This window comes from Bos indicus, chromosome 4, assembly GCF_029378745.1.
Source record: "Bos indicus isolate NIAB-ARS_2022 breed Sahiwal x Tharparkar chromosome 4, NIAB-ARS_B.indTharparkar_mat_pri_1.0, whole genome shotgun sequence".
In the NCBI taxonomy this organism is placed as follows: domain Eukaryota; kingdom Metazoa; phylum Chordata; class Mammalia; order Artiodactyla; family Bovidae; genus Bos; species Bos indicus.
Window position 1 is genome coordinate 45,068,084 of NC_091763.1, and position 15,758 is coordinate 45,083,841.

Here is a 15,758-nt window from a genome sequence, read left to right on the forward strand (position 1 = left end):
GTTTACACTCTCTTCCCTCTCTCTTTGTCTCCCTGTAAGGACACACAAAGAGCCTGTGGACAAGTTCACTGAAAGAAACTGGTCTCTTGCCAACAGCCAGATAAGTGAGCATCTTGGAAAGAGATCCTCCAGCCCTGATTGGTTCTTCAGATGAATGCACTGCTCCTGGCTTTTACTTTGTGTGCAGCCTTAGGAGAAGTCCTGTGCCAGAACCTGAATTCCTGACTCACAGAAACTAGAAGGTAACAGACGTTGCCTTAGGCCACTCAGTTGGGAATAATTTGTTATGCAGCATACCATTGCAGTCCGATTGAAACAGAATCTGCACTTTAAAGCTTCCCAAAGGATTCTAACAGAAGCAGAAGATATTAAGGAGAGATGGCAAGAATACACAGAACAACTATACAAAAAAAGATCTTCACAACCCAGATAATCACGATGGTGTGATCACTCGCCTAGAGCCAGATATCCGACATGCGAAGCCAGACATCCTGAAATACGAAGTCAAGTGGGCCTTAGGAAGCATCACTACAAACAAAGATAGTGGAGGTGATGGAATTCCAGTTGAGCTATTTCAAATCCTAAAAGATGATGCTTTGAAAGTGCTGTACTCAATATGCCAGCAAATTTGGAAAACTCAGCAGTGGCCACAGGACTGGAAAAGGCCAGTTTTCATTCCAATCCAAAAGAAAGGCAATGCCAAAGAATGCTCAAACTATCACACAATTGCACTCATCTCACAGGCTAGCAAAGTAATGCTCAAAATTACACAAAATAATGCCAGGCTTCAACAGTACATGAACCGTGAACTTCCAGATGTTCAAGCTGGATTTATAAAAGGCAGAGGAACCAGAGATCAAATTGTCAACATCTCGTGGATCATCGAAAAAGCAAGAGAGTTACAGAAAAATATTTACTTCTGCTTTATTGACTACACTAAAGCCTTTGACTGTGTGTATCTCAACAAACTGTGGAAAATTCTTAAAGAAATGGGAATACCAGACCACCTAACTTGCATCTTGAGAAATCTGTATGCAGGTCAAGAACAACAGTTAGAGCTGGACATGGAACAACAGACTGCTTCCAAATAGGAAAAGGAGTGTGTCAAGGCTGTATATTGTCACCCTGCTTATTTAACTTATATGCAGAGTACATCATGAGAAATGCTGGACTGGATGAAGCACAAGCTGGACTCAAGATTGCCGGGAGAAACATCAATAACCTCAGATACGCAGATAACATCACCATTATGGCAGAAAGCAAAGAACTAAAAAGCCTCTTGATGAAAGTGAAAGAGGAGAGTGAAAAAGTTGGCTTAAAACTCAACATTCAGAAAACTAAGATCATTGCATCTGGTCTCATACTTTCATGGCATCTGGTCCCATACTTCATGGCAAATAAACGGGGAAACAGTGGAAACAGTGACAGACTTTATTTTTGGGGGCTCCAAAATCACTGAAGATGGTGACTGTAGCCATGAAATTAAAAGACATTTGCTCCTTGAAAGAAAAGTTATGACTAACCTAGACAGCTTATTAAAAAGCAGAGACATTACTTTGCCAACAAAGGCCCATCTAGTCAAGGCTATAGATTTTCCAGTAGTCATGTATGGATGTGAGAGTTGGACTATAAAGAAATCTGAGTGCTGAAGAATTAATGCTTTTGAAATGTGGTGTTGGAGAAGACTCCTGAGAGTCCCTTGGACAGCAAGGAGATCCAGCCAGTCCATCCTAAAGGAAATCAGTCCTGAATATTCATTGGAAGGACTGATGCTGAAACTCCAATACTTCGGCCACCTAATGCGAAGAACTGACTCATTTGAAAAGACCCTCATGCTGGGAAAGATTGAAAGTGGGAGGAGAAGGGGATGACAGAGGATGAGATGGTTGGATGGCATCATCGACTCAGTGGACATGAGTTTGAGTAAACTCCAGTAGTTGGTGATTGACAGGGAGGCCTGACATGCTGCAGTCTATGGTGTTGCAAAGAGTCGGACACGACTGAGCAACTGAACTGAACTGAACTGAAAGGACTCAGATGTATATGAGCATATGAGAATTACGGCTCAAGTGGTCCCTGCTCCAATTGGTTTCTGCCTGCTGCCTTCCTCCACATTAGCTTTTTCAGGACTGTCACATACACCTGCAGGCAACCGCAAGATCTGCAGAGAGGAGGCCCCCAATTCTTCAGGTCAATGGAATGCCTCTCAGGTAAGTATGAAAGAATGGAGAAATGCAAGAAAGGGAAACAGCAGTATCTCTATCTATTTTTTATCAATCTCTGGGCCTGTTTTTCTTGGGCTCCAAAATCACTGCAGATGGTGACTGTAGCCATGAAATGAAAAAAACGCTTGCTTCTTAGAAGAAAAGCTATGAAAAACCTAGACAGCCTATTAAAAAACAGACACATTACTTTGCCGACGAAGGTCCATCTAGTCAAAGCTATGGTTTTTACAGTAGTCATGTATGGATGTGAGAGTTGGACCATAAAGAAGGTTGAGCACTGAAGAATTAATGCTTTTGAACTGTGGTGTTGGAGAAGACTCTTGAGAGTCCCTTGGACAGCAAGAAGAGAGAGAGAGAGTCCCTTGGACAGCAAGGAGATCAAACCAGTCAAGGAAATCAACCTTGAATATTCATTGGAAGGACTGATGCTGAAGCTGAAACTCCAATACTTTGGCCACCTGATACAAAGTACTGACTCATTAGAAAATACTCTGATGCTGGGAAAGACTGAAGGCAGGAAGAGAAGGGGACGACAGAGGATGAGATGGTTCGATGGCATCACTGACTCAATGGACATGAGTTTGAGCAAACTCTGGGAGTTGGTGATGAACAGGGAAGCCTGGTGTGCTGCAGTCCATGGTGTCGCAAAGAGTCAGACATGACTGAGTGACTGAATTGAACTGACCCTCTTTAGCTGTGTCATCTAAACACTGTCCATGGGAATAAACCAAGCCATTTCAGCTCAACTACCAAATATTTAAGGAACATAAAACATTGCCCTTTTAAAATGACACCTCCATCCTCATTCTTCCCAGTCTTACTGAAAATAGCCTAATTTTGATTTTAATTCCAAATATGCAAATTGAGGCTTCAGCTTGAGTATGCAGAAAATCTTTACTTTTATCACTGGAAGAGATTTGTTCAAGGATTTAGGCAGATTTACATTTTAACAACCAGTTTTCAATAAAAGGCTGAGAAATGCCTGTGGGATGTAAATTACACAGGCAGCAGTGAGTTCAAGAAAACGGCTCAGGGTTGTTGAGAAGAAGTTGTGTTCCTAAAGGGAAAAAGTCCCAGAAGGCAGATGAGAGCAATTATAATCAGAGGTTAAAGTAGAGGACAGCCTCTGGTCAGTAAGTGGATGCTTCCCACTATACCCTGGTCAGAGTTTCTTTTTTTTTCCTCATATACAAATAGGGGTATGGATTTGTAATTTTCAGAAGAGTCATACATATATGCACATGCACACAGTTGCTTCATGTTCCAACCACGAACTACTTTTAAATAGCAATTCTATCACAAGGTTTAAAGACAACATTCAGGTTCTCCACCTCTCCAGTCAATAAGCAAGATTCTGGGACAGAACTCCGTCTACCTTTGCATCCCTCAAAGCTCCTGTTTCCATGTGGGTGGAGAATGTGCTCTAGAGATACTCTTGTTTTGAACTACATATTGTTTCTGTAGGGTGATTCTATAAAAATTTAAATCAGGTTATGTCACTGCCTGACCTAAAAGTCTTCAGTTGTTTCCAATACAGTGGATTCCAATCCCACCTCTGTTCCATGGCCAGCAAGGCTCTGCGTGACCTGGCTCTGTCCCTCTCCTTCTTCTCCCCAGCACTCCTAAACCTTAACGAGCCCCAGGCCATCTGGCCTTCTTTCTGTTCTTCCAACACCACAACTCTTTTCTACCTCATGGCCTTTGCTGTTTCTTCTGACTGGAAAACTTGCCTTAAGCTCTTTCTGTTGTGGCTTTTTTCACCATTAATGTGTGTGCTTGGTTGTGTCTGACTATTTGCAATCCTACGGACTGCAGCCCGTCATAGGAACTGAACTGGACTGCAGCCCACCAGGTTCCTCTGTCCATGGGATTTCCCAGACAAGAATACTGAGGGGATTGCCATTTGCTCCTCCAGGGGATCTTCTCAACCCAGGTATGGAACCAGTCTCCTGCATTGCTGGCAGATTCTTTACTGCTGAGCTACCGGGGAAGCCTTCTCCTGGTGGCTCAGATAGTAAAGAATCTGCCTGCAATGGAGGAGATCCAGGTTTGATCCCCAGATCAGGAAGGACCCTTAAAGAAGAGAATGACTACCCACTCCAGTATTCTGGCCTGGGAAATCCCATGGAAAGAGGAGCCTGGTGGGCTACAGTCCATGGGGTCACAAAGAGCCAGACATGACTGAGCAACTAACACTTTCCCCTTTAGATTTCATTTTAAATGTCACTTTCTCAGTAAGTCCACTCCCAGATCACTCTGTTGAAATCAGCATCTTTCCCAGCATAAGTTTACTTTCTATCTCATCAGCTTATTTATTTCTCTCTAGCCCATCAATCTAACATCCTGCTCATTTCTTTTATTCTTGATGTTCTGACTCCTCTTACTACAATATAAGTTCTCTTAACGGTAGCGCTTTTGTCTGTTGTGCTCATTACTGCCATCCTGCTACATGGCAGTTTGCATTTCTTGTCCCCTTTACCATATGTGCTCTTTCCTTCCACCACATGGCTGGCAACACCCAGAAGCTACCCAGCAGCTGCTTCATTATCCTGGGTGCTGGATGAGAACCTCAGATGACCCATGAGGAAAATGCAGCACAGAGGACAAATCTGATGTTTTAACCCACAGAGACTGAGAGTTGCCTGTCACTGTAGCATAACCTAGCTCATCAAGACTGATGCATCTGTCTTTTGGTGACACTGTATCCATGAAACTTAGAACAGTGCCTAGCTTAGAGCAGATTCTTAATAAACGCTGTCAAAGAGACCAGGAAATACAAAATACAAGTTTCTAGACTGCTGATTCAATGTATAGATGATCTGGATAATTACTAGACTAACAGTACTGAGATACTTAGAAAAGTCAAGGAAGCTTTCAATTACTAATGATAAGGCCAAGGATATTTAGAACTGATGAACAGAGCTATCGGTGGCTCTACTGACTAACGGCTACTGTAGTGTTTAAGCCAATATGTTTTACATAGTTATGCCTGAGACAATAACAAACTTGAAAGCTGCAAAATTCTTCACATGCTTTTCATGAGATCAAAGTTTGGAGGAGGATCCATCTGAGAAGCTTATGGATTTTATGCCAGGAACCAACTCATAGGTAGGGTCCCTTAAGGAATCCTATCATATCTGTATAGCAACTGAAGGCCAACTATGTATACTTGAAGTGTTTTTGCATTTCTTTCAGCACTGAATCATGGAGGCAGAAGATGGTGTGGATGTCTGAGAGAATAGGGATCTGGGGAAGGGGAGAGGAATAGGCTCTAGTGGTCTGAATCTCTGCTCGTCCACTTACTGATAGCGTGATCTTGAGTAAGTTATTTGTCCTCTCTGTGCCCCAACATCTACATCTGTAAAATAGGATAAATTATAGTACCTATGGCAAAGGGATATGGTGAGGATTAAGTGCATTAACAGATAGAACACCTGGAACAGTGCCTTGCATATATAACTGCTCAGTAAAAATTCATATTTATTATAACCAACAACTGCTCCTTCTACCAAAGGATCTGTTTACAGGCAGGAAGCAGTGTATGAACTGCAATCATTCCTAGTCCCCTACAGTGCTGAATTTAAGTCTCTGCAGTTTTGTTTTCTCCTTGTGTAAAGTTATAAAGGAATGTGTGTGTGTGTGCTATGTAGCTTTAGTCATGTCTGATTCTTTACGAGCCTATGGACTGTACCCTGCCAGGATCCTCTGTTCATGGGATTCTCCAGTCAAGAATACCAGAATGGGTTGCCATGTCCTCCTCCAGGGGATCTTCCTGACCCAGGGGTCGAACCAACACCTCTTATGTCTCCTGCATTGGCAGGTGGGTTCTTTACCATTAGTGCCACTTGGGAATTCCTGTAAAGGAACAGGTTTTCCCAAAACAAATATGTTTCTAGGCTTAAGGATCTGGATGAGGAAACTTAGAGACCAGGGCTCTCTGCAGTTACCCGTTTACTGATGGAGAGGAGAAGGAATGATTTAGGGTAGTGTATCCATTTACAAAGAATGTTCAAACTACCACACAATTGTACTCATTTCACACGCTAGTAAAGTAGTGCTCAAAATTCTCCAAGCTAGGGTTCAACAGTAGTATGTGAACTGAGAACTTCCAGATGTTCAAACTGGATTTAGAAAAGGCAGAGGAACCAGAGATCAAATTGTCAGCATCTGTTGGATCATCGAAAAAGCAAGAGAATTCCAGAAAAACATCTACTTCTGCTTCATTGACTATGCTAAAGCCTTTGACTGTATGGATCACAACAAAATGTGGAAAATTCTTCAAGCGATGGGAATACCAGACCACGTTACCTGCCTCTTGAGAAACCTGTATGTAGGTCAACAAGCAACAGTTACAATCAGACATAGAACAACAGACTGGTTCCAAATTGGGAAAGGAGTACATTAAGAGTGTATATTGTTACCCTGCTTATTTAACTTACATGCAGAGTACATCACGCGAAATGCCAGGCTAGATGAAGCATAAGCTGGAATCAAGATTGCCAGGAGAAATGTCAATAACCTCAGATATGCAGATGACACCACCCTTATGGCAGAAAGTAAAGAGGAACTAAAAAGTCTCGTGTTGAAAGTGAAAGAGGAGAGTGAAAAACTTGGCTTAAAGCTCAACATTCAAAAAACAAAGATCATGGCATCCGGTCCCATCATTTCATGGCAAATGGATGAGGAAACAATGGAAATAGTGACAGACTTCATTTTTTGGGGCTCCCAAATCCCTGCAGATGGTGACTGCAGCCATGAAATGAAAAAAAATGCTTGCTCCTTGGAAGAAAAGCTAAGACAAACCTAGACAGCATATTAAAAAGCAGACACATTACTTTGCTGAGAAAGGTCCATCTAGTTAAAGCTATGGTTCTTCCAGTAGTCATGTATGGATGTGAGAGTTGGACCAATAAGAAGGTTGAGCACAGAAGAATTGATGCTTTTGAACTGCGGTGCTGGAGAAGACTCTGGAGAGTCCCTTGGACTGCAAGGAGATCCAATCAGTCAATCCTAAAGGAAATCAACCCTGAATATTCACTGGAAGGACTGAGGCTGAAGCTGAAGCTCCAATACTTGGCCACCTGATGCAAAGAGCTGACTGACTAGGAAAGACCCTGATGCTGGGGAAGATTGAAGGCAGGAGGAGAAGGGAATGACAGAGGATGAGATGGTTGGATGGCATCAGTGACTCAATGGACATGAGTTTGAGCAAGCTCTCAGAGATGATGAAGGACAGGGAAGCCTGGTGTGCTTCAGTCCATGGGGTTGTGAAGAGTCAGATATGACTGAGCAATTGAACAATAAATCAGTTTACAAAATTTCAGCCAAACTTTGGGAGGAGAAAGAACTACTTTGCTAGGAGTAACTGTAGTTTTTATGGAAATATAGCACCTTACCTTCATTTCTAGCTCTTGGTTTGATGCAGGTAATCCCTGAAGTTTTGCTTCCAATTTGTATATAAAACTGAACGAGTCTGGGGGGAAAAAACCCAAAACACCACACCTCAGTTTACTTAAAAACATGAGTTCAGAAGACATCTAGCCTTCTGTATTTTGACACAGTAAAAAGTAAAACTCCTGTAATTCTTAGGTACTGTTTTTAAACACAAAGGGCATATGACAAGCAGAAACTACATAGATTAGATAGTAGGCTAATTCTATAACCATTCAGAAAAGTTAATTGATATGACCATTAATTTTATTTTGGAATAATGATTTAAACAAAAGGAAACAAGTTAACTTCATTTCCCTATGACACTCTGAGGCAACTTAATGAAATCACTGAAATGGAATTCCTTTAAATTGAGATGATACTATCCTTGGAAACTCAGGAGGAAAAATCTAACATTAAAAACTTGTATGTTACATTTGTTTAGGGCCAGACAATTACTTCTACTATGGATTTAAACTCAGATGGTTTAATTTTTAACAACTGTCTCTCAATTAGTGCGATGTAATCTATGCCTCAGTCACTATAAACCAAGCTACATGACAGGGTTAGCTCTGTGAGAAGGACTCAGAAGGAAGGGGAAAGAGACTGAAGGTAGAAAACATATGACACAGAATCCAGATTTTAGTGAGAAGAAGCTCTAAAAGCTTCAAACATTTCTTTTCCTTTCTTCCAATTCTAAAATAATTTGATTAGAACTAAAGAAGCACAGTTATATTTTAGATGTGCTACTATTTCATTTGCCCTTAAAACTAAGCACTTATTTATTGTACCAGTAGGTGTCAGTGTAGGTATTTTAAATTTCTGGAATAGCCTTCAATAAGTGAATACAAATAAACTTAGATAAATGGGGCACCACATTTTTGGACACAGAATTCAAAGTTGCAAAAAATTATTTGTTTCTCTTGGCATATATTAAAATTAATATCAAATAATCTTCATAATAACAGAGAACTTTAGAAAACCAAGCTGACATATATTAGACACACAGGCCTTGGTGATGACTGCATGCTGATTAACGAATTAGAGTATAAGTTTTGCAGAATCTATTTTATTATAAATTTATGCTTCATTTTTATATATCAGAATCTATGTAGAGAAACATCACTATGTGAACTCTGAAAAGAACAGTGTTTTAGGTTAGATCATACAGTAAGGTAAATATTATGTTCATGAAGAAGTGACCAGTTAACTACTTACCTGATATTCCTGGTGTCCAGAGGGACAGTCCTCGCTTCCCTTTTTCCAGGGCCACTGAAGTAGAGAGACTTGCCATCATTAAGTGTTCCACAGCCTGTTCCAACCTGGCCTCCGGTTATCTTGTACCACAGCGGGCTGAGCTTCCCCTCAAATCTATCGAACATCTCACTGTGATTAGGGACAATAGACACACAGGTTCCTTGTGCAGCTTCCGAGAAAAGAAATACAGAGGAGACAGGTTTTGTTAAAATCATGAAACATTAGAAGGTACATTAGTGTGTGGGCAAAGGAGACATTGCTATAGGTGTTAGGGGGAAGAAACCGTATGAAAATTCAAACCTCAAGCATCTGCCTGAAATACAGTCATCACTGCTGCTGCTGCTGCTAGGTCACTTCAGTCATGTCTGACTCTGTGTGATCCCATGGACAGCAGCCCACCAGGCTCCCCCGTCCCTGGGATTCTCCAGGCAAGAACACTGGAGTGGGTTGCCATTTCCTTCTCCAATGCATGAAAGTGAAAAGTGAAAGTGAAGTTGCTCAGTCGTGTCCGACCCTCAGAGACCCCATGGACTGCAGCCTAACAGGCTCCTCCATCCATGGGATTTTCCAAGCAGGAGTACTGGAGTGGGGTGCCACTGCCTTCTCCGACAGTCATCTCTACTATCATCAAAACAGTATTCTGCTTCTATTATTCTAAAATTTTAAACACAAACACAGAGGGAACCACACGGTCTCATGATTTTTGTTAAACAGAGGATTTGTGTAAACTGAGATACAAGATTTTGTCCACAAACAAAACGTGCTCATTTGTTGTCCTCGTATTAGAGGATCAATATAGGGAGTTTATCCCAGATTTAAGAAAAAACACCCTGAAACTATGAGTGACAACACTCTACAGAAGGCCTGTAACAACATATGTGTGTCTTTAGTCACATGCCAGATGAAGAGCAGAACACTGAAAAGCTGGGAAGGATCCTTTGAAGTTAATTCCAGGAAAAATTCTATAAAAAGATTACAAAGCTTATAATATTTTCTCCCATTTTACTCTTTAATCTCAGCTTCCTTTTTACTTTTGCTTGTAGCAACATCTAAGGGTGATTGTGGTCAAAAAATACTTCTCTTGTTAAGTTTTTTTTGGCAGTCTTGCATTTATCATTTCGTAAGTTGACTTTTACTTTAAATGTATAAAATTACACTTCGTATAAAAGCAATGTAAAGAGCACAGGACGCCTAATGCTTAAGAGCTTGGCTGCCAGGGATTAAAGCTGAGCTCTAGCAACATTTAGCTGTGTGACCTTGGGACAGTTACTGTGTGTCTTTGTGTCTGTTTCCTCAAGTGTAAACAGGGACAACGACAGTACTATGTTATAGGGTTATCTGTGAATTAAATGAGGTGAAATAAAAAACACCTACTGTAGGGCTTGGCATGAAGTAGGGATTCAAGTAATGTTAATTATTATCACTATTATTAGTAAATGAATATACTTAAGGGATGAAATATGTGTTATCATGCTTTCCCTTCTTAGGCAGCTCAAAACTACAAAATATTTCAGTGCCTCATTTGCCTAGGTTACAAATTTCTATAATTTTGGGACTTAAGAATAAATACTTAAGAATATATTTCCTTGGAAAAAGTAACATGAAATATAGTACTCAGAGATGAATATTTTACAAACAGATCATCAGACTTGTCTGCAGCCTTACCAGTGTACCCCAGGTCACAGAAACACACCCCTGAAACGCAGTCCCCATGGCCACTGCAGTAACTGGGACAAGGCTCTGATATGTATACGCCATCCAAAGCAAAAGGAGGCACATTCTTCTGGGAGCTGCTCTCCTGGATCCATCGGAATCTGGTCTTACTGTTGGGAAAAACAGCACATGTGTTTCTTGTACCAATATCTCATACCAAAGCACTGAAATACAGAACAGTTCAGAAAAACTCAAGAGATACATATTTATTTGGAAGTCACGTTCACTTGATTGGACACTTAACCTTCAAAAGTGTCTCTCTCAAATCTTTCTCAAAACTTCTTGATATTTTCTTCAGCATAAATGTCTAAATATCAGGAGGATTTCAGATAAAGAAGATTCTGATGGCCAGAAACATAGCTTTTTTTATTCTTGCATATTTTAAGAGGATATTTGGGAATCTTTGAAACCATCAAATAGAATGTACTTTGTTAGGACAAATAAGGGGACTATGGCTCTGCCATTTGCATGATTCTGGTAGGAAAGAATCAAGTTTGTACTGACAGCTCTATTCTCACCTGTTGCCTTCCTTGCCTTCTTCACTTTTCATCTTGAAGTCTTCAAGATGCTTTTTCTACAAACTTAGCAACCAGCTGGGCTGCCAACGAACACTGGTAACTGCCAACAAACAAAAGAGGGACCTGGTCCCAGTGCTTCAAAACCCTGGAACACGAGTGGCCTGGGCTACTGCCCAGTCCTATTTTCCTCATAAGTTTTGAGGCTGCCAAACTAAAACTTTTCCCAGTTGCTTTCTAATATTTCCAATCCTTTTAACACATCTCGTTTCCTTTCAAATACATGGAAACCCACCTACATCTATAACTTCATAACAAGAAAACATCTCTTCCTTCTCAATTCTACTAACATTAAAGAGGGACAATAGATTAGATTATCTAAATACCAATTAATTATGCTGCCATTATTTATAGATTCTTGAGTTAATTCAGTCTCTAAGTAAAGAAGAGTGAAGAATCTTAAAGATTAATGAAGACTATCAAAGATAATTGTAGATAAAGATGGTTCCTTTTCTCCTCTATTATTATGAAAATAATATAGCAGTATCAGAGTACATTTCTTTCTGGCTCTTCAAATAACTATGGTAATTTGGCAACACTGAATCATAACCCTGGCTTTCTTATTCATTATTTTAAGTTATCTACATTTGGCACATTTACAAATGTAGGCAACAATGTTGTTTACTAGGTTTAAAAAGTTTTTCAGTGATTAATTTCTATTAATGCAAGCCTTAACACATTTTTCAATGTGTCAAAAGGAAGGTAAATGCATCTTTTATTTCCTTTGAAGTTAACTCAAAATGTATTGGTCTTATTTATTAAGGCAAAAGAGAACAGAATTGAAGATTAGCAAAACAAAGCAAAACCAAAAAATGAAAAGAAAAAAGAAAGTACAATTGTAAAGCCATGGGCTTTAGGAAAATTCTTCCCAATAGAGTCATAATATTATTTAACCGGTGAAGATATTTTTCCTTTCAAAGGAAATAAATGGAATTGGTGAAAAGCATCTTTTGCCAATTGTTTGTAGTAAAATGGTAAGATCTCTGTGCCCCTTCCAAAAGATAGGCTGTACACCTATAATAAAAAAGAAACACTTTGATTCCCTGGTAGAAGTCTTTTTAAATTAAAGTCACACTTGCCTTTTCTGTTTAAGTTTCTATAATAGAACTCAGAGAAACATGGATCTATAATTTCTGCCCCTCAGAAAGCAAAATTCCCCTTTATCCTGCATGTTCCAGATAAGGTAGTAGAAGATAACACACTCTCTCTTTACTCCCTTTCCAATTGTCATCTTTGTTCAGAGGATGCCTGAGCGACCTGGAGAACCAGTTTCTACCCCTGTCCTTCAGCCCACCACACTTCACAGGGGTGTTGCATCTGCCACTTAAACCAGGAAGGTAAGCACCTGTGCACTGCTTTGTCTTGTGATGTGTGGTGGTGGAGGAGACACTGGGCAGAATATTAAGCAGCTGAGCTTCTAGCCCTTCCCAGAGATGCTGACTTTCTGCATTTGGCATAGAGAGCCAAGAGCAGGATGAGTGGCTGTATGGTTCGGGATGAGAGTCAGCAGGGAGGTACCAGCACATATTTACCACCACCAATGTTCCTCCTCTGTAGGCAAGAACCAAGAGAATTAACATGAGCACAAACTGTTCCTTTGAGAAAATCAGCTTAGAATTATTTGTAAAAGAAAAATGTTCTAGTAACTATTATAATAAGCATGTTGGTTTGTGGCAAAATAGTTCCAAATTTTAACAATTTTCACTTACAATTCTCAGCTTTCCAACACTGCATTTGGAGATATCTGAGTTTAACATACTGCAGAAGAAACAAATAATAGCTCATTTGCTTGGGTTGAAGCAGTAACATATTTACTATTCTGTAGTAGAGAGCTCTCTATCACAAATGCCATCCCGAGCAAGTTGGATAGTATTCAAACAAACCAGGAAGCCAAATCCTAATGAATAAGATTTTGTCTTCCAAAAGCTGAGATCTAAGAAAATATTGATAAATTGGAAGCCTCAAAATATTGGCTCATTTTGTAATAATAAGGACAGTCTTTTCTTATTTCTCAGATGTGGCTTTACCAACTGGGTGATTCTACTTAGCATCAAACAAACTGCAGTTTCAGATTCAACTCTATATTATCTGGCTTTGGGATATCACACCAGCATTGTGTTCCTTGGCTCCTGATTCTATGGACTACTTTTAAAGCGATGTCTTCCAATATCCTGGTATTCTAGACACTGCAGCAAAGATTTACCCCCTTATGCTCCCCAGCTTCATGACATGTTGCACTTGTCTATTTGGAAAACATAAGGCTGGGCCACAGTTTCAGAAGAAAAGGTTAGTTTTCATTCCAATCCCAAAAAAAGGCAATGCCAAAGAATGCTCAAACTACTGCACAATTGCACTCATCTCACACACTAGTAAAGTAACGCTCAATATTCTCCAAGCCAGGCTTCAGCAGTACATGAACCATGAACTTCCAGATATTCAAACTGGATTTAGAAAAGGCAGAGGAACCAGAGATCAAATTGCCAACATCCATTGGATTATCAAAAAAGCAAGAGAGTTCCAGAAAAACATCTATTTCTACTTTATTGACTATGCCAAAGCCTTTGACTGTGTGGATCATCACAAACTATAGAAAATGCTTAAAGAAATGGGAATACCAGACCACCTGACCTGCCTCTTGAGAAACCTGTATGCAGGTCAGGAAGCAACAGTTAGAACTGGACATGGAACAACAGACTGGTTCCAAATTGGAAGGGAGTATGTCAAAGCTGTATATTGTCACCCTGCTTATTTAAGTTATATGCAGAGTACATCATGAGAAACGCTGGGCTGGAAGAAGCACAAGCTGGAATCAAGATTGCCAGGAGAAATATCAATAACCTCAGATATGCAGATGACACCACCCTTATGGCAGAAAGTGAAAAAGAACTAAAGAGCCTCTTGATGAAGGTGAAAGAGGAGAGTGAAAAGTTGGCTTAAAGCTCAACATTCAGAAAACTAAGATCATGACATCTGGTCCCATCACTTAATGGCAAATATATGGGGAAACAGTGGAAACAGTGACAGACTTTATTTTCTTGGGCTCTAAAATCACTGCAGATGGTGTCTGCAGCCATGAAATTAAAAGACACTTGCTCCTTGCAAGAAAAGTTATGACCAACCTAGACAGCATATTAAAAAGCAGAGACATTATTTGCCAACAAAGGTCCATCTAGTCAAGGCTATGTTTTTTCCAGTAGTCATGTATGGATATGAGAGTTGGACTATAAAGAAAGCTGAACACTGAAAAATTGATGCTTCTGAACTGTGGTGTTGGAGAAGACTCTTGAGAGTCCCTTGGACTGCAAGAAGATCCAACCAGTCCATTCTAAAGGAAATCAGTCCTGAGTGTTCCTTGGAAAGACTCATGTTGAAGCTGAAACTCCAATACTTTGGCCACCTGATGTGAAGAATTGACTCATTTGAAAAGACCCTCATGCTGGGAAAGACTGAAGATGGGAGGAGAAGGGGATAACAGAGGATGAGATGGTTGGATGGCATCACTGACTTAATGGACATGAGTTTGAGTAAACTCTAGGAGTTGGTGATGGACAGGGAGGCCTGGCATGCTGCAGTCCATGGTGTCACAAAGAGTCAGACACAACTGAGCAACTGAAGTGAACAGTTTCAGAAAAACATGGGGAGAGAAGGGCAGTGGTGGGGGTGAGGATTACAAGGGTTGCTATGTTACAATGCCCAGTTTGAGAAGGGCAATAAGCAGGATGAAAGGGCTATTTAGCTCCAAAGGCAGATATGTCCTTATGGAAAAGGAAAAATGTCTCAGAGGATGAAGCCTATAGAGTAGAACAAACACCTGAGAAGAACAAAAGATTAGGGAACTACTTACCAGGAGGAGAACTGTCAAACTTTCTTATCCTGGACATTGCTGTAACAGCTATCTTGTTGGCTTTCAGAATTCTGGTGAACCAGTGTTTGCTATGTGCTTCCCATTCTTTTCATTTTCCTGAGTGGGCAGTGTTTATTATGTTGTTATATATATTATTATTATATTATGTTTATCTTATCTCATTGTTGTATGTTGGGTAGGGGTGGGGTAGATAAATCTTTTTTTTTTTTTTTTTCAGTTCCTAGATCTGTGAGTCATATCCAGGGAACCTTGATATGAGATAAGTGACTTAGAGCCTGATACTATGATGGGACAAGTCTTTGAGGGTCTTGGGAGGAAAGTGAGTGTATTTTCATGGGGAACAGATATGAATCACAGGGCTAGGACAAACTATATTAGGTTGTTATAACAATGACTGGTAGCTCAGTTGGTAAAGAATCCGCCTGCATTGCAGGAGATCCTGGTTTGAATCCTGGGTTGGGAAGATCTTCTGGAGAACGGATAGGCTACCCACTGCAGTATTCTGGCCTAGAGAATTCCATGGGCTGTATAGTCCGTGGGGTCACAAAGAGTTGGACCCAACTGAATAACTTTCACTTTCACATGGATCACACCTACTTATGTATATCTTCTATAAGATTTTTCTGCACTTTCTATCAAAAAGAGGAGTCTGTTTTCTCACTCTCTGTATCTAGACTTGCCTTGTGACTTGCT

General features: G+C 40.3%; 1 protein-coding gene across 2 annotated transcripts in view; it reads right to left on the reverse strand.

The window, feature by feature from the left end:
* RELN (reelin) overlaps positions 1 to 15,758 on the reverse strand; it is a 558,072-nt gene that overhangs the window by 97,554 nt on the left and 444,760 nt on the right. For both annotated transcript variants that reach the window (XM_070787714.1, XM_070787715.1), the window contains 3 exons: positions 10,578 to 10,735; positions 8,874 to 9,081; positions 7,622 to 7,698 (listed from right to left, as the gene is read on the reverse strand). In XM_070787714.1, the coding sequence (XP_070643815.1) occupies positions 7,622 to 7,698; positions 8,874 to 9,081; positions 10,578 to 10,735 (443 nt within the window). The remainder of the gene's footprint in view (positions 1 to 7,621; positions 7,699 to 8,873; positions 9,082 to 10,577; positions 10,736 to 15,758) is intronic.